The sequence below is a fragment of the Dreissena polymorpha genome, chromosome 8 (assembly GCF_020536995.1).
Source record: "Dreissena polymorpha isolate Duluth1 chromosome 8, UMN_Dpol_1.0, whole genome shotgun sequence".
NCBI classification, from domain to species: domain Eukaryota; kingdom Metazoa; phylum Mollusca; class Bivalvia; order Myida; family Dreissenidae; genus Dreissena; species Dreissena polymorpha.
Window position 1 is genome coordinate 28175086 of NC_068362.1, and position 24100 is coordinate 28199185.

At 37.5% G+C, this 24100-nt stretch overlaps 1 protein-coding gene across 1 annotated transcript; it reads right to left on the minus strand.

The window, feature by feature from the left end:
* Nucleotides 1–3084: 3084 nt before the first annotated feature.
* LOC127841105 (lysosomal-associated transmembrane protein 4A-like) lies at nucleotides 3085–22918 on the minus strand. The gene is made up of 7 exons (XM_052369670.1): nucleotides 22740–22918; nucleotides 20207–20387; nucleotides 12578–12651; nucleotides 11307–11435; nucleotides 8955–9050; nucleotides 5618–5719; nucleotides 3085–4293 (listed from the first exon to the last, which is right to left on the minus strand). The coding sequence occupies exons 1-7, from the start codon at nucleotides 22839–22841 to the stop codon at nucleotides 4216–4218; spliced, it is 762 nt and encodes a 253-aa protein (XP_052225630.1). The 5' UTR covers nucleotides 22842–22918; the 3' UTR covers nucleotides 3085–4215.
* Between the last annotated feature and the right edge of the window lie 1182 nt (nucleotides 22919–24100).

Genomic DNA, 24100 nt, shown 5'->3' on the forward strand with positions numbered 1-24100 from the left:
TTTATTTACGCTCGATTGGTCATTGTCGGCCCGGGCACTACTTATATTTACCCCCGGGCACTCTTAAGTGCACTTAAATGTAACCCGGGTACGTAAAATATACTGCAACGTAACGGGCAATTCTTATGCTAAATTGGTCGTTGTCGGCAAAAAATTTCAAATGAATTATGTTAATATTTATGTCAATATTCTGTAAAATTGACTCTAGGTTATCGAAACTCCTACTCAAATAAGAGCTGTCTCCATAGGATGACATATGTCCCCGATAAACGCTTTGATACAAGTTATGAGCAATTTTCAAAACCTAAACGCATTTTTCGAAACCTAATCGCAGACCCATAGTTCAAGGTCAAAGGGGTCAAAATTTGATTGTGTATGGAAAGGCATTGCCAATATTCAGATGCATATCAAACATGAATGTAACATCTGAAGTAACATAGAAGATATGAGCATTTTTTGAAACCTAAACGTAAAGTGTGACGGACAGACGGACGGACGGAAAGACGGACAGTGCGATCACTATATGCCCCCTTTGGAGGCATAACAAACATTTTGAGACCAGTTTTGTTCAAGGAGCATTATTGTTTCGAATTCCCAGGGACCTATACGTTTGTTTGTATAGGTCCCTGGTATCTGTAGCGCGTTTTACGCCTTCGGATTTTGGGCGGAAATGTCCACTTCTTAAATAAGCACTGGGGGGGGGGGGGGGGCAAATGTCCAGATGCAAAATAAGCACTGGGGGGCTTATATCCTACCTGTCATTTCTACTGGGGGGCAATTGTCCAAATGTTCATATTTTCATTGGGGACGGGGGGTTGTCCTGGGGGGCTTATGTCGTACAATTATGAAATCCACCTCTTTTTGCCAACCAGTGTGCGGAGTTTAAAGTTTGCAGGTGCGCGTGACGTCACTCGTCAACTGGTCTATATGATGCAGGTCGATAAGAGACTATAACTCGGTCAGCAGCTGGAGCGTGCGCGTCGCGACCGAGGCGAGAGTCCCCCGCAGATTTTCTCACCTGAGGGGAACTTCTGCGGGTGGCTCTGCTAATCCAGCTGAGTCCGTCACCCTCGAGCCGGACGTCTTCCGCACTGCTGGGATTGCTGTCTTCGCCAAGATGCAGCGGACTTGTCACCCGCTGTCTATCGTCGAGAGCTCGCTGACCCGGACCTGCCAGAGGTCCCGTCTGTAGAGGGACGGGGATAGTGGGACAGCGAGACCACCAGTGTGGAGGAAATACGGGGCGGACAAGAACAGGCTTCTTTCCTGGGGAGGTATTGAAGCATGCCTGGAACTTCGAGGGGGTGGCCTTATTGAGGGACCCCGGGACAGCGGTACTCAGTACGCTCAACGCACTGGGGAAACTGTCTCGGGGATGACGACGGCCGGTGACAGCGAGAGGGGCCATAAAGGCAGAGCTGCTTGCTTGCACTCCTTTGGTGGAGCTGCGTACAGACAAGAATTTGTCTTTGAATTGTCAACTACCAGTGCACATTAAGGTCTCATTGGCCACCGTGCACTGGTATATTTGGATCTAAATTATATCTTTGGCGAATACCCGGGAAGCCGGGGTAAATTTGACCTACTTTGGCTCAAAATTAATATTTTTCCACTGAAAGGTCAAAGGGGCAGGTCGGACCATAAAGACTTCGTGAAGAGGCCGGTAGGACCTGAAAATAAACTCTGATACACACACACGACTATAACTCAAACCTCTCACATAATATACATTAACAGGTCAGGGCTGATATTTCGGATACATATTAACCCATATATGCCTAGCGTCTAGAGGCCTTGGCAAACAGCGTAGACCCAGATGAGACTATGCATGATTTTGGAAATTACTTGATCCAATTTAGAAGGATGGAAGAGTCCATTAGGCATAAATGGATATTACTAGTATGCTATCTATTTTCAAACAATATACTTGCGGATATTCAAATAGACAACAACAAATAATTGATGTAATTTTACAAATTGATAAACATTTGGCCCTAGCCGGAGGACGGCTTATTAAATAAAGTTATAATTATTATTGTGCAAAAAGGATATAATAACGACAATCATCGTGATCAGTCAAATAGCTGCGTGAAAACTAAGAGGGATAATGTTAGTAAATGCATTCGAAGGAGCGAAAACCTTAAACCAAACTTAAAAGGTACAAAAAAGAATTTATGATCTGGGATCTTGAACTTTGACATAATGACCAGGTTTCTGTGAACTAATAGCCTTTGAATAGTTATTTCATAATTTCTCAGATTGACTTAACTATTCACCACACAAAGTGTAAGAAGTTAATTTGAACTTAAAACAGATCATACTTACTTTAAATATGTAACCATGCTGCTAGTTAAGAGCAGATTGAATGAAAACCTTTTTAACTGCAGCAACACGTCTTGGTTGACCAACGAAGGGCGAACCAATGTTAAAGGCCATATGTTGTAGCCCGACTTTAACATACAAGTACCTCCTCAGCCGACCTTACTAAAAGAGCTTCTACATGATCACAGGGCCATTGGCTCTATATCAGCACAATATGCAGCCATGAAACATTCGCACTTGGATATACCAGTTTATACAGCCATACATTATTTGCTCAAGAAAATTCCAGTGCTTTTGGTGGGTTTTGAACCAAGGACACGATACTGAAGCCCATTCACTACCACTGGAATGAATGCAACCATCTTTGATGCGGGACGTTGATAGTTTGACCAGAGGATCATAAACAAGAAAGGCCCAAAATCGCTCACCTGAGATACCAAGGTACTGAACTGTTCTGTGAAGCCTAAGATATCAGAACAAATGTTCTGACCAAGTTTCATAAAGATTTAACAACAAATGTGACTTTAAGAGGGTTAACAAGATTTTACTATAGCCATATAAGTAAAAATGCCCCGCCCCTGGCGGCCATATTTTTCAACCAACCGGAACCATTTTCGCACTCTTCCAAGATATATTTGGAACAAATCTTCTGACCAAGTATCATGAATATTAGACAATAAATATGGCCTCCAGAGTGTTAACAAGGCAAATTTTGATGCTGCACAACGGACAAAAGGCTAAGAAGAGCAGTATAACAAATGGTTTTAAAAGAAAACATTTATTTCTATAAGTGCATGATCAATGAAAAACAATTACCAAAAGAAAATTTGTAAGGTGACCTTTAAACAATGCTATTGTGAACACCTGACACAAAAGTCAACATTATTCTAGAATAAAAACATTACAAAAATAAAACTGATGTATAACAGACAAAACATGTTTTATTTATTGTGACGATAGTTAAATTTCCTGTTATTTTTGTAAAATAGTGACACCAATAGAGATGAAATGATACAATGCCAAATTACAATTTATGAAGAAATGCATATGTTAATCCTCAAAAGTGCTTTGACCAAAAAAAATTAATCCAAATACATATGAAAAGTACAGTACAATATGATAAACAAATATCAAAGATTCAAGTATTTAATTTTTTATTTAAAGTATTTATTTTTAAAAGCCATTGCCCAAATAAACTAAATGACATTATCAACTGGACAGTAAAGAAAATGGTAAAAATTTCCATATCATACATAAACAAAAGTTCTTGGAAACCCAACTGATAATTTAAACGACTTCAACACCTGACATTATAACATACAATAATAAAAGCATCCCAAAAATATGCAAAAAAAGAGTAAAAACTGCTTCCTCTATAACCCAGGATGGTTGTTCAATTCCTTCATGTGTGTTTATTACATCTTTAGTCAATCCTTGAAAACCTTTTTTAAATCTTGGAAACAGTTGAATGCGTAAGACATTTCAAACAGTAGTACACATCTGAATAACACCTAGTCCATGTAAAGCTACTAAAGGAAAATAAAAACATAAAAACCATTTACCTCAAAATTTCATTCCATGAATTTGTTATTTGCAGTAATTTGAAACAGAATATATAAACAGTAAAACTTTACACTTATGAATTTCCCATTTTTATTCATACACAATTTTCACAAAAATGACACAAATATTTAGCCTCATAGGAATATTACGAATACATGCCATGGCATTTGTTGATAACACACAATATTGTGATAAATATAACAAGCACACTTAAACTTCCTAAAAAAAGTCTAATGTTAAAATAAACTTCAACAAACCAAGTTCTTATTTGTAACTTTAACAGTGGAATTCTGGGTACAGGAAGTCTTAAGTAGTTGGTTCCCAGGTCACTTATGCAGTGTATGCTGGAGGAGCGGGACCAACAGGGGCCATCTTCATGGCTTCCTCGTACTTTGGGGGAAGCAGCATCTTGAAGATAAAATGAAATATCTTGAACATGTTTTTAATACGGAAGTGTTAGGCGATGAAAAACAGGCAATTTACTTTTTCAAACTGTGTAAAAAGAAAACGAAAATAAGTTTTACCTTCTACTCTAAACTGTAAAAAGATATCCTTATTGAAGTTATTATTCCTACAAAATTTAACACTTCAACCATTTTACACAAGAAACTGAGTAACAAGATCAAGACAGCAATGATGGTGGTAAAGTGCTGACCGGAGGTAAAGGTAGACCAGTTGTTGAAGACTTGACCTGATGACCTTATTTTTAATCCCACTCAACCCAGATCGAAAAATGGCCTTAAAGTTGTCAAGATAAGCGTTCTGACCATGTTTCCTCCTGTCTGACTCAATAATGTGGCTTCTAGAGTGATGACAAGGCTTTACTAAGATTTGACCTCATAACAGAGTCCAAGGACACACCTGAGGTAGATTCAAATAGATATTGAAAACACCAACATTCTGACCAAGTTTGATCAAGAATGATTTATAAATAATACAAAGCTTTGACAAGTTGACACAGATTTTGTACACATATGACCCAGATTCCAACCTAGCTGAAATATTGTGAAGATTAAAAAAATCTGACCAAGTTTTATCTAGATGGAGTCATTAATTCTGCTTCCTTTAAGAGTGGGAACAAGATTTTAATACAGTTTGACCCTATAACCAAGGTTTTGGACACAAATGACCTAGATTCTATTTCTGCCTTGATATTGTAAAACTGTTTATTATGGCCTAATTTCATCAAGATTGAGTTATAAATTTGGCTTCTTTCTTGTGTGGAAGCAAAGTTCACCAAAATTTTGACAATGATTGTGACCTAATTTTTGGAACAAGTGACACAGATTCATCCATGGCCTAGATATTGTCAAAATAAACATTCTGATCAAGCTTCATAATGATTCAGTCAAAACGTTGCTTTTAAAGCGGTAATAGGATAGAAATAGGCAACACAAAACATATGATGCTCTATATTGACTGCCTGCAATAGCTGACCTTAAGCACTTTTTGAGTTAACCGATGATATGTTGATAAACTCTTTTTTAGTAATGTAAGACATGTGTTCCTGTCAATAATTGTGTTTAACCAGAAGTTTATTTAAATTAAATCTTTTTATTCATTTATGCATTTTGTTAATACGTATATACAGAAATATGGATTTACCCAACAAACAATTATATTGTTGAGAATTCTCCACCCCTGTTAAACCCAATAAATCTTTAAGAGTTCACGATGAACTAAGATTTTATAAGAAACAAAGCAAGCCTGTGAGTCAGAGCACATGCCCTACCTCTCCATCGGGTTCCACAGTGTATTCACGGACCACGCCACGGTTGGCGTTCCTCTTCACCAGGTACTGATGGCACATCCACACCATGTTGATCAGGTATGCCTGCCAATCACATATAGGAATTGATTTGTGTCTTGTTCTGAGAAAACTGGGCTTAATTCATGTGCGTAAAGTGTCATCCCAGATTAGCCTGTGCTGACAGGCTAATCAGGGACGACACTTTCCGCCTAAAGTTGATTTTCGGTAAGGAGGGACTTCCTTGAAACTAAAAATACCATTAAAGCGGAAATTGTCGTTCCTGATTAGCCTGTGCGGACTGCACAGGCTAATCTGGGACAACACTTTACGCACTGAATTTAGCAAAGTTTTGTCAAAACACGACACATTTGAGCCTCCGTGTTAATATGGCTTAATGCGTTGCATACAGTGTCGCCCCAGGTTTAACTATAGCCTTTGCAGTCCGCACAGGCTTATCAGGGACAACACTTTAGTCTTAAATGGAATATTTAGTTTAAGGTAGTATTTTTTTACGAAATTCAAGTTTAGGCAGAAAGTGTTGTCCCTGATTAGCCTGCTCTGATCTTGAATGACACTTTATGCACATACATTTAAGCCTAGTTTTCTCAGAACAACGCTTATTTCTTTGCATCAAAAGCTTCAGCATGCAGTTTCTTTCTATATTAATGAGCAATGTTAAGAGACAATACGATAATAGTCACCAAAAGTCACATAAACTGTTTGTGCAAATTTTGGTGACAATTATCGTATTGTCTCTTAACATTGCTCATTAAGTTGCCTAAGTTGGTAGTCGGACACCATATCCACTATGTTTAATACAGTGGATATGGTGTCCTACTACCAACTTAGAGGTCTTTGGAGGGATTTCAAGACAGCAAGTACTGGTATTACCCGGGAAATGGAAAAGAGTTCCTGAATAAGCCTTTGGCTAACAGTGCAATCAAGCTTGAATGAATAGGATTTTACTAATTTTTTACTGAAAAAAATGATACAATCAATAATTAATTTTACATACACTAAGAAATACAAACAAAAAGGAAAAGTAGCGACCCAATAGTCCTATTGTATACATCGAGTGACAGCAGGGTTTTATTCACCATTTTGGGAATCTGACCTATACCCTTGACATTGGGAACTTTAACATCAATATACTTTAAATTGAGAAATAGTTTAACCACTTGATTTATAACTTTGAATGAATATAGATAAACTTAAAAAAATCTTAACAAAACAAGCGATGTGTTTGTGAAACACTATGTCCCCATATATTTGACCTTTGACCTTGAAGGATGACCTTGACCTTTCACCACTCAAAAGGTGCAGCTCCATGAGATACACATACATGCCAAATATCAAGTTGCTATGTTCAATATTGCAAAAGTGTACATTAAATATGAAGTTGCAAAAGTTATAGCAAAATGTTAAAGTTGGAGCAAACAAACGCACAAACCAACCAACCAACAGACAGGGCAAAAACAATATGTCCCCCACTAGAGTGGTAGGGGACATAAAAATATCTGTTAAATGGATAAAACAACCGCATACTCTTTATTTCTTAAAAAAACAAGAGCTGTGTTAGTGAAACACAATGCCCCCTACTGCACCGCTTTGAAGCCATATATTTGACCTTTGACCCTGAAGGATGACCTTGACCTTTAACCACTCAAAATGTGCAGCTCCGTGAGATACACATGCGTGCCAAATATCCAGTTGCTATCTTCAATATTGCAAAATTTGACCTTGACCTTGAAGGATGACCTTGACCTTTCACCACTCAAAATGTGCAGCTCCATGAGATACGCATGCATGCCAAATATCGAGATGCTATATTCAATATTTTACCTTTGACCTTGACCTTGAAGGATGACCTTGACCTTTCACCACTAAAAATGTGCAGGTCCATGAGATACACATGCATGCCAAATATCAAGTTGCTATCTTCAATATTGAAAACTTTTGACCTTTGACCTTGACCTTGAAGGATGACCTTGACTTTGACATTTCACCACTCAAAATGTGCAGCTCCATGAGATACACATGCATGCAAAATATTGAGTTGCTATCTTCAATATTGCAAAATTTGACCTTTGACCTTGACCTTGACCCTTCAACACTCAAAATGGGCAGCTTCATGAGATATGCATGAATGCCAAATAGTGAGTTGCTATTTTCAATATTGCAATATTTGACCTTTGACCTTGAAGGATGACCCTGACATTTTAACACTCAAAATGTGCAGCTCCATGAGATACACATGCATGCCAAATATCAAGTTGCTTTATTTATATTGCAAAAGTTATGGGCAATGTTTAAGTTTTTGGACGGACTGACGGACGGACAGACTAACGAACAGACAGACGGACGGACTGACGGACAGTTAAAAAAACTATATGCCACCCTTCGGGGGCATAAAAAAGTTATGGCGAATGTTAGTTTTCGGACTGACAGACGGATGCCATATATTTGACCTTTGACTTTGAAGGATGACCTTGACCTTTCACCACTCAAAATGTGCAGCTCCATGAGATACACATGCATGCCAAATATCAAGTTATTATCTTCAATATTGAAAAAGTTACGACCAATGTTAAATTTTTTGGATGGACGGACAGACGCCATATATATGACATATGACTTTGAAGGATGACCTTTACCTTCACCTTTCACCACTCAAAATGTGCAGCGCCATTAGATGCACATGCATGCCAAATATCAAGTTGCTATCTTCAATATTGAAAAAGTTATGACCATTAAAGTTTTCGGACGGACAGACAGACTGACATACTGACGGACAGTTCAACTGCTATATGCCACCCTACTGGGGGCATAAAAACTGTTATAAAATCGAAAAAAAGCGCTCAACTGGATCAGTATGAAGACCATCACAACCAGGAATAAATGCATAGTAAAGATTTCAATTTTATGGCTTTACATAGACTAATAGGCAAGAGTCAAAACTTCCCATAGGCGCATTTGTAGCTGTTTATTATTAATTTTACAGTTCTAGAAATCTGAGATTAAAAGGGTTACAATTATAGTGAAAGGAAAGCCCAGCATGTCATTATCAACATGATTGGACCTTTAACCATTGCCAGTGAAGCTGAAAACAAGTCACATTCTGGGAAACCTAGTCTTAATGCATGTGCGTAAAGTGTAATCCAAGTAAGGCCTGTGCAGTCTGCACAGGCTAATAAGGGACAACATTTCCTGTTTTTGTAGATTTTTGTGTATCATGGATGTCTCTTTAACACAGCAATTCAGTCTTGGTGGAAAGTCTGCCCTGAAAAGCATGTGCCAAACAGCAGAACACTGCAATTACCTTGGCAGAGAGGATCAGTAGGAAGATAATCACAAAGAGGATCTGGAGCCTCTGCTCATCCATGTACATAAGTCTGTTGAACACTGGCTTGTCAGCCTGCAAACATAAACATGTACATTAGTCTGTTGATCAGTAGATTGTCTGTTGAACAGGGGTCTGACAGCCTGCAAACATAAACATGTACATCAGTCGGTTGATTAGTAGAGTGTCTGTTGAACAGGGGTCTGACAGCCTGCAAACATAAACATGTACATCAGTCTGTTGATTAGTGGCCTGTAAGCCTGCACACATAAACATGTACATCAGTCTGTTGGACAGGGGCCTGTCAGCCTGCAAACATATTAATGTACATCAGTCTGTTGATTATTGACCTGTAAGCCTGCACACAGAAATATGTACATCAGTCTGTTGAACAGGGGCCTGTCAGCCTGCAAACAGAAACATGTACATCAGCCTGTTTAACAGGGGCCTGCCAGCCTGCAAACAGAAACATGTACATCAGTCTGTTGAACAGAGGCCTGTCAGCCTGTTAACAGAAACATGTACACCAGTCTGTTGAACAGAGGCCGGTCAGCCTGCAAACAGAAACATGTACATCAGTCTGTTGAACAGTGGCCTGTCAGCCTGCAAACAGAAACATGTACATCAATCTGTTGATCAGGGGCCTGTCTGCCTGCTAACAGAAACATGTACAACAGTCTGTTGAACAGGAGCCTGTCTGCCTGCAAACATAAACATGTACATCAGTCTTTTGATCAGTGGACTGTAAGCCTGCACACATAAACATGTACATCAGTCTGTTGGACAGGGGCCTGTCAGCCTGCAAACAGAAACATGTACGGCTGAACAGCTGTCAGTCTGTCTGAAAATAGACACTTGTGCAAGTGTCATTTTAATAACACTTCAGGGTAACCCTATTTTTACCAAAATTCTTTACTTAAAAGTTATCTATACAAGTTTATTCGTTCAGTTATCTTGACATTGCCAAGAAAAAAAAGTAAACGGCTAAATAATGGAGGAAAAATCCACACCTGTGTAGATATTATATGTTAAATTGTCTGTTCTTGCATGTTTTAATGCTGGAGCAATACACAAAAGCCCGTTAGCATAAAGACGAAGTCATGCAAAATAGAACGCCACAGCACTGTTACATCCATTATTGTACTGGCCTGTTCCTTCTAAGAGTAATAAACGGCTCTAAATTTTAGTCAGCAGTATGTCGTCGCTGTCGTTCTCAAACCTCGTAGCTACAAAATGCCAACTTTTCAGGAGAGAGAAAAAACCGACAATTCATCCTGATAGGAAACCTCGTAGTTGCAAATAAATTTTTTTATAAAAACGTTTTTGTCAAATTTGTCCAAACGAAACGACGTACCTATAGGTGAAATGGCGTCGCTACGACTTTTCGCCGGGAAAAAAGCCAACAATCATTCTACAACATTTCGTCACGTGGCTTTTTCAAGGGCTCTGATTGACGTAGCGTAGAGCTACGAGATATAGCACAAAACACGCGCCAGACTTAATATATTCGGAAAAGATGAAAAAAATATTTTGAAAATTTTGGAGCTACGCGGTTTGAGAACGACAGCGACGATGTAGTGTTTTATGTTGTATTGAACATTATGCATTTTCTTATCTGTTCATACAAGCAAAATTGGGATGCAATTTAGCTTTGTCTGATTCTTGCACATTATGTTTTTATAATCAAATCTTTAATAATAAAGAGAACAAATAAAAAAACTTATCAGAAATTATCAACAAAAATGCTAACAAAATGTTTAACTGAAATTGTTTGTCCTTATCTAAATTTTCCTGGATTGTCATCAACATCATAAACACTTTATTTAAAGCCACACACCTTAAATGAAATACACTGCATAGTCAATTTAAGTATAAATAAGAAACATATTGTATCTATGCCATTTAGAATATATCTGGTGGTTACAATGTAGAAATCCGTCTCTTTTGCGCTTTAAAACTTAAAAATAATCGCATTTGTCGAATAGGACGTATACGTCTAGAATCCTACTTTCGGTTTTAACAGCGGTACCGTTTGAAAAATAATAAACTACTGGCTAACTAAGCTATAGATTTACTTTTATCTATCTCAATTAGAATATATCTGGTGGTTACAAGGTAGAAATCCGTCTTTTTGCGCTGTAAAACTTATCGCGTTTGTCGAAATGTATGTATACGTATTGAAATCCTACTTTCGGTTTTAAAATGTAAACAAATAATAAATTACTTGCTTACTAGGATATAGATTTAATGGCAATTTTGCACACTTTCAAATTGCATCTATATGTATTGATTAACATGTACTTCTTTTCAAGGTGTGTGGCTTTAACGTACCAGTCCGTTGTCCAGGATCCACATTTTGATGTTGGGTGCATACGTTATGTAGCCAACAGCGGTCAGGCAGTGAAGACAGAAGTCAAACACTTGCAGGCAGAAGTACGGGATGAGGTAACATGGTCGGCTCTACAACAAAAGGGATAGTGACTACTTGTCTTTTAACTGTCCAAACATGTCACTGCTTTAAATAGCCAAAACAGCAGGATCAATTAATATTTATTGAAAATGAGACTCAATGTTTCACCATGATTATATTGCCCTGTTATTGTTGATAAAATAATAACACTAAAAACTTCACTAAAGGATTGATATTTGAAAATAGGCTCACTACAAAACAAATACTCTTTCAGCTATAACAACAATTCCATGAAATTGCAAAAGCTTATCAATTTGCATATGAAAGATATTCTTGATCATTTTGTTTACTTACATTGTAGTGTAAATTGAAATTGTACATTGAAAAAAAATTACAACATTACACCTGCCATATGTGAAGTTGGCATTAGTTGTATAATTTTTAAACAATGTTTTGGCTTATTCAATTTACATTTTCAATCATCAAACATGAAACTTTCTTTAACCATTAAATGATTATCCTGTGCAATACTCTAACTGCTTGTATAATTTTTTTTTGTTAAAACAAAGTCTTGGCGCAAAGAGTCATCTCTAATTAGCATCTGTGGATTGGAACAATACTTTATATGCATATACATTAAGTTTGGTTTTTCACGAACAGCTCAAAAAAAAGTAATAAACATACATAAAATAGATGCACACATGCCAAAACATATACAATATTTTATATCGACCGTTGATTTTGGTTACATAATTTAGTTAACAAGGTAAACAACTTTAAAATACCATACATTACATGACAAAAGATACAATTGTTTGAACTCTTGCCTCTGAAGCCCTGTAAAGACTCCATGGACAGCTGCTATGTGGGGTTCATGGCTAAAAAGAGTTCATGTGTAGGATGAATTAACAAGATATGTGTTTGTCAGAAACACTATGTCCCCTTCTGCGCTGCTTTAAAGCTATATATGTGACCTTTGACCTTGAAGGATGACCCTGACCTTTCAACACTCAAAATGTGCAGCTCCATGAGATACACATGCATGCCAAATATGAAGTTGCTATCTTCAATATTGCAAAAGTTATGGCAAAATGTTAAAGTTGGAGCAAACAAACCAATCAACCAAAAGACAGGGCAAAAACAATATGTCCCCCACTATAGTGGTGCGGGACATAAAAATGCAAAAACAAACCCTGGCAGTTCCATACACCAGCATCAGTGAGATGATGAGGGAACACGCCATGATAGCGAACAACAGCACGGGATCTGAAGGAGATAATACATGATGATACTGTGAGTCAACTGTAGCATTGTAATAAACATGAGCCTTGTTCTAGGAAAATGGGGTTAATGCATGTGCGTAAAGAGTCGTCCAATATTAGTCTATGCAGTCTGCATACGCTATTCAGGGAACACACTTTCTGCTTTAGACTGGATTTTGTTTGTTTGAAAGAGACTTTTACCATAAACATTCCACAACAGCAGGAAGTGTCGTCCTTGATTAGCTTGAGCAGGATGTAATTGCTTGATTTAATACTTTTGAATAATACATTAATTGTATCTTTCAATAAATAAAAAATACAAAAAAAACCTTCAATAAAACGTCAAATGGATATGACAATGTAAAATCTTTATTTATTGCAATTCTTTCCAACTCAATTTTCAAGCCAATGAAAGTCAACCCATAAAATATTAATTTTTAGATTGGATTTTGAAATATGACAAAATAACAGATCACAAATCTGCAAATAAAATCCCATGGTGCCTCACTATGGTACTTTTATATAGTCTTATATGTACAGATGGCACAAATATAAGGATACTGATGATTGGGTAGTAAGTGCCATTAAATTTCCATCCCTGGGTAGGAGGGAAAAAAACAAGAGCACCACCTTGCGGGTGCAGACCGCTCATCTATTTTCTTTTTAAAGGTGAAGGGACTCTCATTTTCAATCACAAAGGAGGGAGGGGTGGAGTGAAGAGGGTGCATTGTGTGGGGGTGTGGACATTTATTACATTATCTTCCAAAAATGCGAAAAAAGGGAAAAAAACAACAAGATTTCTTTGAGAAATACAATGCCCCCCAGTAAGCCAAATATGAAGTTGCTATGTAGTTTATCAGGGTTGCCACCAACCTGATGAACTTATAATGCCTATTTCCAGTAACTGTTACCTTCACCTGTGACCTTGACCTTTGACCTAGTGACCTCAAAATCAATAGGGGTCATCTGCGAGTCATGATCAATGTACCTATGAAGTGTCATGATCCTAGCCCCAAGCGTTCTTGAGTTATCATCCGGAAACCACCTGGTGGACGGACCGACCGACCTACCGACCGACCGACCGACATGAGCAAAGCAATATACCCCCTCTTCTTCGAAGAGAGGCAGGTGGTGGTGGAGGAGGAGGAGGAGGAGGAGTAGTAGTAGTAGTAGTAGTAGTAGTAGTAGTAGTAGTAGTAGTAGTAGTAGTAGTAGAAGTAGTAGTAGTAGTAGTAGTAGTAGTAGTAGTAGTAGTAGTAGTAGTAGTAGTAGTAGTAGTAATAGTAGTAGTAGTAGCAGTAGCAGCAGCAGTAGCAGCATTACAATACCAATACTTAGGAATGATCAAATGGGAAAAGGTAACCTAGCACTGGCAGTAAATATGGGGCTCATTTACAGGTTAGATTTGGAATCTCTGCTGTAAAATGAGATTTTGAATGAATTAAAGGGAGGCAAATCTGTAATAAAAAGAACATGCATAAACTGTAGTTGTTTCCCTTGTTTGAACCATGCTTAATCCTTATAATGCCTATTTCCAGTAACTGTGACCTTCACCTGTGACCTTGACCTTTGACCTAGTGACCTCAAAATCAATAGGGGTCATCTGCGAGTCATGATCAATGTACCTATGAAGTTTCATGATCCTAGCCCCAAGCGTTCTTGAGTTATCATCCGGAAACCACCTGGTGGACGGACCGACCGACCTACCGACCGACCGACATGAGCAAAGCAATATACCCCCTCTTCTTCGAAGGTGGGCATAAAAATCGGGGGTGGGGGTGGAGGGGGTGGGGATTCTTGTGTGCGATGGTTGGACGGTATAGTGTGAGGGTGCGGTGGTCATTTGTGAGATGATCTTAAAAAAATAAAAAAAAATAGGGGGGGATTCGGGGGGGAGGGGGGGCACGGGCGATGGTTTGGGTGGAGTCTATTGTGGTATGTCAGGTAAGAGTAGTTTTGTCAAAGTATCAATCAAATCTAATCATAAATAAAGAAGTTATGGCAATTTTAGCAAAATTTAATAATTTGACCTTGAGAGTCAAGGTCATTCAAAGGTCAAGGTAAAATTCAACTTGCCAGGTACAGTAACCTCATGATAGCATGAAAGTATTTGAAGTTTGAAAGCAATAGCCTTGATACTTAAGAAGTAAAGTGGATCGAAACACAAAATTTAACCATATATTCAAAGTTACTAAGTCAAAAAAGGGCCATAATTCCGTAAAAATGACATCCAGAGTTATGCAACTTGTCCCTTTACTGTACCCTTATGATAGTTTGCGAGTGTTTCAAGTATGAAAGGAATATCTATGATACTTTAGGGGTAAAGTGGACCAAAACACAAAACTTAACCAAACTTTCAATTTTCTAAGTATCAGGGCTTTTTTTCCTGACTTTGTGAAGCGGCCCTGGCCCCTCACTTTGTGAAAAAATGAGTCGCGAACTTGTCAAAATTGTGAAAAATTGAGTCGCGAACTTTTCAAAATTGTGAAAAATTGAGTCGCGAACTTCTTAAAATTGTGAAAAAACGAGTCGCGAACTTCTTTAAATCGTGAAATTCAAAGTTCAATGCATTAGCATAGCTAAAGCATGTTAAACACTTGAATATTATCAAAATGTCCTTAAATAATGCAATAAAGGCATATTTTCCTTCTATGAATACTGTATTTGATACAATAACAACACATATACATATATCTGATTTGCAAAAAATTATTCATGAACCAAATGCAACTAAAATACCTGGTCCCAACAATTCTTTACCACAGGAATAACATTTATAAACATAGAACATTTCAAGGGCACATAACTCAGACATGTTCTGGACTTTACAGCTTTAGAACTCTGTTCTTTTTACTCTTGAAAATGTCAATAATTCTCTCAAAATCTGAAGAGGAAAATTCCTTCTTCATGATAATTTTCATGTTCTGTGGGCCTGACCCTCGCCAGTGTATGATGATCTCCCTGGGAGGTTGTCATTTGATCTGAAACATTAGGTATACATTGAAAAACAGTACTTTTGTAAGAAATGTAAACAAGTTATTTTATTTTTTCACATTTTTTCACAAAGCATAAATAGACTACATACAAAGTTTGAATCATGAATATGTGTCATGAATATGCATTTAAATGAAAAAAATATATATGAAAAAACCTCATTATTACATGTACTTTTACCAAGATTTCCAATCGTAAACAGATACGAATAACAAGTCTCGGTCATCAATACTAGGGGACGTTTTGACTAGGGGCCGTTTTGACTAGCTTCCATCAATACATAAGCCGCGGCAGATACTTTCACTTTTATCAAATGACTTTCCTTACAATGTTATCAATGTGCATGTTTCAAATCTTACCCTTCTGTAGAAAGCTTTTGTTTCTTTACTGTTATCCCAAATTTAAATAAATCGGGATTATTTTGCGTTTTTTTTTAATTTTCTTCGTGTAGTAGAGAGCGTTCGGCGTCGCCATTTTTTATAGTGACGTTGCTGGGCAGAGCTTTTACTATTTACGCCGGTTTCACCGGTTACACAACACTTTAAAATCGATTAAAACAAACAAACATCGGTAACGCGAGTCGACAGTTTTTCGCGAATTCGGAATTGAAAACGAGGTTATGAAACTTATATTTCTGTTCCGAAATGGCCGTTTTTGACAGTTTTGAGCACAAAAAGTCCGTTTTTCACGATTTAAAACGGCCGTTTTTGTAAATATTCACGGCCATGTCAGGTTTGTGAATTGGCCGTGTCAAAATTGTGAAATGTCCGTCCACGGCCAATCGCAAAGAAGGAAAAAAAGCCCTGAGTATTTGAAACTCGGTCTATAATCGAGGGAATACCCCGGGCATTGTTTATCTTATCTCATCTCTTCCAATACACATGTCACCGTCTAAAATAAAGGGCCCATAACTCCGTATAAATGCCAGTCAGAGTTACATAACTTTGCCTGCACAGTCCCCTTACGATAGTTAATAAGTGTTGCAAGTATGAAAGCAATAGCTTTGATACTGTAGGAATAAAGTGGACCTAAACACAAAACATAACCAAATTTTCAATTTTCTAAGTATAAAAAGGGCACATAATTCTGTCAAAATGCCAGTCAGAGTTACATTACTTTGCCTGCACAGTCCCCTTATGATAGTTAGTAAGTGTTTCAAGTATGAAAGCAATAGCTCTGATACTTAAGGAATAAAATGGACCTAAACACAAAACTTAACCAAAATTTTCAATTTTCTAAGTATAAAAAGGGCACATAATTCAGTCAAAATGCACACCAGAGTTATCTAACTTTGCCTGCCCAGTCCCCTCATGAAAGTAAGTAAGTGTACCAAGTTTGAATGCAATAGCCTTGATACTTTCTGAAAAAAGTGGACCTAAACGCAAAACTTAACCAAAATTTTCAATTTTCTAAGTATAAAAAGGGCACATAATTCAGTCAAAATGCACGCCAGAGTTATCTAACTGTGTCTGCCCAGTCCCCTCATGATAGTAAGTAAGTGTACCAAGTTTGAATGCAATAGCATTGATACTTTCTGAGAAAAGTGGACCTAAACGCAAAACTTAACCGGACGCCGACGCCGACGCAGACGCCGACGCCGACGCCAAGGTGATGACAATAGCTCATATTTTTTTTTCAAAAAATAGATGACCTTAAAATGAGCTAGCCAATTATATCCCTTTCCCACTTAGATATGTATTGTCACACATTTGTAGTACCTTGTGAAGTTATATTTAATTTAAGACTTGTCTTAGTAGATTCAAGTTTTGAAGGCTTCATCTCCAAACCTTCGATACAGATGAGCAGCAAACAGCATACAACTTGAACAGACTGCAAGTTACTTGCAGGCTGTTCTGGTTTTATGCTGCTTGTACATGTACATAGCCATTTGCACTTTGCTTATAAGTGGTAAAGGGGCATGAGGCTTATTCTAACAAGAGGGCCATGATGGCCCTGTATCGCTCCACTATTTTTTTATGCGAAAAAAGCGTGCAATGCGCATGGGTTGAAATGTACTCAAGCATGTGACTTTCTCTTTCTATCCCTTGTCCCACTGGACGCTTAAAGTTGGAAGGGTGAGCATTTTTATATATGGAAAACGTTACTACGGTGTTAACTAAACAGACTAAAAAGCCCGGGAATTGTCGCACAGGTCCTTTGCTTATAACGTAGGTACATTTATCTCTCCAAAAGATATTGTCGTTCTTTCTATTTCACATATTTTTAGATGCTGAAGATCAAATCTACGCATGATCTACAAGATTAATGAAAGTTCCTTCATTCAATCATGAATCTTTTTCCAAAATTCCAAAAACTGTTTGTAGGTTTCAAAGTTTCTGTTACTTATATAGTTCATGACATATGCAAAATACCTAATGACGTAGATCACCTGAACTTTACTTCATTCTTGAGGCATTAGTGAGTGTAGCAGGATTGTAAACGTGGTGAAGAAATTGTATATTGTACAAAGAAGATATTTGCCTGAGGAAACATAAAGTTACGAGTTTTTCAGGTTCATGAGGTGCCGAAAGGCAGTAGGAATGATAACTTTGTAGAGGTTGTTTGTTAAACAAAGTAAATGTTTATGAGACAAAAAATTGAATTATAATAATAATTAATTCATCAAGATGTTGCGATCATGGCAACACTACTTGCATATGGCTTGAGGTTTAAAGAGATATCATGACAAACAATTAGCTTGACCTAACTTTCCTTTACTTTTTCCATCTGACGTTGGTTACCTTTCATGTTTGTTTTTGAAAAATACTAGGATTGCCATATATTGAAATAAGGTATCTGATATATTCTCTGATAGGTTGCTAGAAATAGACTTAGCCGCAGTCATGTTATAAACAAGGGGATTGTTCACGGCATCAGTAGAATATACTTTTAATAGATACATCTTTTTAAGTTGGATTCTCCTTACTTTTTTGCTACTGAATATTAAAATCACTTATTTCAATGTTGTTAAGTCAAAAATATGAACAAATATTGTTTGCAATTTTTGACGAATCACATTTTCTTGAACAACTTTTAAATGGAAACCTTCAAGGGATAAATTTGGCCCCAGGGGCATAATTTGAACAAACTTGGTAGAGAACTATAAGATGTCACTACATACCAAATTTGGTAGCCCTAGGCCCAATTGTTATGGACAGCAAGATTTTTAAAGTTTGCACAAAAGAGGCTTTATATAAGAATATGTTCAGTTTTGTGACCCCGGGGCAGGGTCAAATTTGAGCCCAGGGGAATAATTTGAACAAATTTGGTAGAGGACTATTAGATGTCACTACATACCAAATTTAGTAGCCCTAGGCTATATAATTATTAACAAGAACTTTTTTAAAGTTTGCACAAAATAGGCCTTATTCAAGCATATGTTCATTTTTGTGACTCCCTGAGCAGGGTAAAATTTAACCCCAGGGGCATAATTTGAAAAAAACTTGGTAGAGAACTTAAAGATTTTAATACATACCAAATTTGGTAGAAATAGGTCCAATCATGTAATGGACAAGAAGATTTTTAAAGTTTGCACAAAATAGGCCCAATATAAGCATATGTTCAATTTTGTGACCCCTGGGGAACGGTGAAATTTGATCCCAGGGGCTTAATTTGAACAAACTTGGTAGAGGACTATTAGATGTCACTACATACCAAATTCGGTAGCCCTATGCCATATGGTTATGGACAAAAAGATTTTTAAAGTTTTCACAAAATAGGCCTTATTTAAGTGTATGTTCATTTTTGTGACCCCCGGGGCAGGGTCAAATTTGACCCCAGGGGCATAGTTTAAACAAACTAAGAAGAGAACTATTAGATGTCACTACATACCAAATTTGGTAGCCGTAGGCCCTACGGTTATGGACAGAAAGATTTTTAAAGTTTGCAAAAAATAGGCTTTATATAAGCATATGTTCATTTTTGTGACCCCCTGGGCAGGGTCAAATTTGACCCCAGGGGCAAAATTTGAACAAACAAAGTAGAGAACTATTAAATGTCACTACATACCAAATGTTGTAGCACTAGGCCTAATGGTTATGGACAGGAAGATTTTTAAAGTTTGCACAAAATAGGCTTTATATAAGCATATGTTCAATTTATTGACACCTCGGGCGGGGTCAAATTTGATCCCAGGGGCATAATTTGAACAAATTTGAAACAGGTTCACCCCAGGAACATTTGTGATAAGTTTTATCAGAATTGGACTTGTAGTTTAGGAGGAGAAGATGTTTAAAGAAATAGTTAACGCACGCACGCACGGACGCACGCACAACGGACACAGGACCATGACATAAGCCCCGCTGGCCTCTGGCCATTGGAGCTAAAAACCTGGGCATAATTCATGTGTGTAAAATGTTGTCCCAGATTAGCCTGTGCAGTCTGCAGGGGCTAATCAGGGACAATACATTCCACCTTAACTAGATTTTTGCAGAAAGTGTCGTCTTTGATTAGCCTGTGTGGACTTCATAGGCTTAACTGTGAGGACACTCTCATAATATGTAAGAGAAGTTTTCTGATACATGCAACAGGGCTCGTGTGAGCTCTTAAGTTTCATTAGTACTCACCGCACATGGAGTTTTTGTCAGGCATGTTGAGCTGGTCCCACTGGTAAGACCAGGGATCCCTGGTGTTTCCCTTCTCTGTGGTCTCATTGCTCTCCAACACCCTGGGGGCCCCATCCAGGAATGCATTAGGGCCCGCCGTCAGGGCAAACGCCATACAGGCAATGGCAAACAGGTGCAATATCTGCAAACAGTTTTTACATTGTCAAAAGATGAGCAAAATATAAAAGTAGTGATTAAAATAAGCCCCAGGCCTGTATGGGTTGACTTTTCATCAGGGATTGGTAAGATTGTTCAGAGTAGGGAGCTGAACCCTTCTGTTTCTGCCTAAGAGTTGTATTTTCAAATATACATGAATGATGATGCTGGTGCAATAATTTTATAGTGTTTTGGAATCCATCTGTCCGATCATCCAAACAAGAATTGTTTTATCTGTTTGTTTAGTTAAAAAGGAAGAAGCAGGCTAATTCAACCTCTTGTTCAATAGCTTTGGCTATTTTCTGTGAGATTCAGGTCGGGTTTGGTATTAGCTATTCCTAACCAAATCAGGGCTAAAGGAGTTTGAGGCCAAATAAGACTGCTTCCTTTCCTATGCAGTTCCAGAGAAATCCTGTGTCTTGTTATGGTTGAAATTCAGCCCGATTGAATAGCTGGAGGGTCAGAAGCTAGATTATTGGAACATCCTACTATATTAAAGGGGCCGTCCAACAGATTTTAGCATGTATTGCAGCTTGTCATTAATTGCTTTAAATGCTTTATATTGATAAATTTAAACATTTGAACTAAAAATCTCCAGTAAAAAAACAAGAATACAATTTTTTTTAAGTAAAAAAAGTAAACCTCAACAGGGCTCGAACCACTGACCCCTGGAGTAAAAAAGCCTCCCACCTAGACCACTCGACCATCCACGCTCATATTCAGAGCGGATGTATTGTTTAGATATACAAGCAATCCTCGTAGTTTCCCAAAATATCGAATCGCATCGATACAACGCTTTATCTGTTTGACGGCCCCTTTAAACAGAAAATCCTTAGCTCTAACTGGGATTAAACCAGGTTCTAATGTGAGGTTATCAGACACATTGCTGTTGGAAATGACCTTATGTAGTGATTTCAATCATGTCCAACAGACTTGCTGTTGGGCTAGCTTTTTTGCCATATGGTTAAAGTCGCTGATTACAACTCAGTGGTTTCAATCTGCCGCTTGAGCTTGAGATGAAAATGATCACAATTATTAATAAATATCTCAATTACGTACATACAAATTGATATTTGTATCATTAAATCATATTTATAATTATCTTAATCAGCGACTAGGCCGTCATGGATTTAGACCGTCCTGACGAGCATTCGTCATATGGTAACAACGCAAAAAAATGGATTAATCAGGTGCATTGCAAAATTCCGTAGAGTAGAGCGTTGGAACGGAAAGACACGATTGCTATTTTTATACCGCGGAAAACTTTCAGAGCCGTAAAAACATAAATAATCAACAAATTTGTTCTTTTTTTACCGGACAATCGGTCCTGTAAATTAGACCAACAGGCCGGACCTTACAAAATTTTACTGGACATGTCCGTCGGTCCGACCATGTTTGGCGGAGACTGTAGGGGGCAATAAAGGGATTAGCGATGGCAATTTAAGCCAGACAGAGGTTGATTAGCGAATTTTATTGTGAACTTATAGAACGTAGGTTGTATTTTCCGAATGTCGGGACAAATTGTGACACATCGGGACACCAGAACAAACACCTCAAAAGCAGGACTGTCCCGCCAAGATTGCGACGTCTGGCATGTATGCAAAACCAATATACCCCCGATCTTTCGATCTGGGGGCATAAAAAATACTGAAAACTTTCAAAGTATACACATTTACATTCACAGGGCAAGTAACTTGTTTGTAAGGACAAGGGGAAATTTACAGCAATTGTCTGTTTGTGGATTTTAAATTTAATGTTGATCCCTGCATTACTCGTGAAGATTATAGCTACAAAGTATCGGAATTTCATTCCTAGAATATATTGACTGATCGCTCTCTAAAAAAGATGTGTTCTGTTACACTGCATCGTTTTGTATGGTGGGTGCTTATGGAGTTACTTGAGTTGTTGGTTCTTCTCTATCTCTCGGTTAATGTGCTGGGCCCCTCTGGGGCATTGTTGCACAATTGTGAACTATGTCAGTATGTACACGCATGAAGGGAAGAACAATGGTTAAAAGCAGGATAAAAACATTTTGCTCAAGAGTTATCAGTACAGCTCCCCTTTTCTAGTTTTGAAGACATCTATGGACGGGGAAGTGACCACCTGTTCTGGAAGACCATTCCAGAGGCGTATTCTAGTTGGGAATCTAGTGGTTCTTCTTTAATGATCTGAGCTTTTATAAGTACATACGTACAGCTCAGCGACCCGGAGGATGAATAGCTGGGAGTTTGATTATTGCAACTAGGAATCTAGTTCTTATTGCTATTTGGAAAACGAAACAATCATTGACAATCGGCAATCACAGATGAATTTCATCTGGCCATAATATTTCGCCTACCAGTTGGAAACAGCCCAGCAACATGGTGCCTGACCGAACATGGCAACAAAAACAGCATCGAAATGACCTGTCATTCTCTAACCCAGCGTCTTTTAACCTCATTTTTGTCGAATTTACTGGTTATGTTTGTTGATTTTTCCTGAATGATGATGACGTCAGTAAATATATTTATTAATGAGCGCAAAAAATAGTTCCAATCAATAAAATAGTTCAGTACTCAAACAGCATAGACTTTGCTTTAAATATGTTTACAAATCCATTAAAATGAGTTTATAGTTGTGATCATTATTCAATTGAAATAAAAAGATATTTATAACATAAACAAAATACAGTACAAAAAAATAGTGGTTACACGTCACTAAAATGTAGATAGGGACGGATGAACATAAACCACATTCTCCACGCAGAGTTGTTGTTCCATGCTCTCAGATTCAATGTGTGTGTGTGTGCTTGTTCCAGGAAAAAACTCTGCGGAGGTTGCATTAAACTGCTAAAAAACACGAAAAACGATATATTAATGATATCATTCAGTGGAAAATATTAAGAACTGACAAGGAGCTATACATTTATATATGTATATACATTTAGATATAAACGAACCATATTTAATTGAGTTAATTGAATCGACACAGCACTGATCAAAACACACTTAAAATCCGAAAATCGGATGTGTGGTATGTCTGCAGACCGAAACCTTTTATGAAATAAAGGCAAATATTTGCTGTAAATCAAACTTTGTTCACTAACAGGTCGACTGGAAAATTATGTACAAAATCCTTTTTTGTATCAAACTTGCGCTCTATATATATGTGTATTTAATGCATTCTGAATCCTCAGTGATTTTCTCAATAAGCTCCCTTTTGTTAAGCTAAGCACAATATGACAGGTTGAGACGATTGGATTATTCACCGACCGATATCAGTTGTTCGCATCTAGCGAACTGCATGTGACAGGTGCGTGTATATACCGTATTTTCCTTTTTCGTTTTGCATTCGACACAACGAAAGACAAGAATTTTTTATAAGTTCATATTCCGATTTTCTTATAACCGGAACAAAAACCAAAAAAACGGTAACAAAATTGAGTTTTTGTATAGTTTTTCGGTGTACTTATAACAAAACGAAACACGAAACTTATTTCCATATTCATATTTCGTTTCAATTTAAATTATACAAAAGTCAATATTTAAAAATTGAAACACTGCACAGTTTCTGCTTCCATTTACCGTTCTTGATTTGATAAAGCATTAAACGGAAAACGAGGGGCGCTCCGCTGTTGTTTTGGGGAGATACAGTAATTAAGTCATTATTATCTTTTTGCGCAGTTTTTCCCTTAGATATTATTGTTTTGTACACAATTAT

Coding starts and splice junctions, on each gene's coding strand:
- LOC127841105 (XM_052369670.1), bottom strand. CDS start 22,841: ATGAGGTTAAAAGACGCTGGGTTAGAGAATGACAGGTCATTTCGATGC. Junction 12,652..20,206: donor TGACAAAAACTCCATGTGCG/GTGAGTACTAAT, acceptor TATCTCCTTCAG/ATCCCGTGCTGTTGTTCGCT. Junction 11,436..12,577: donor TGGTGTATGGAACTGCCAGG/GTTTGTTTTTGC, acceptor CTTTTGTTGTAG/AGCCGACCATGTTACCTCAT.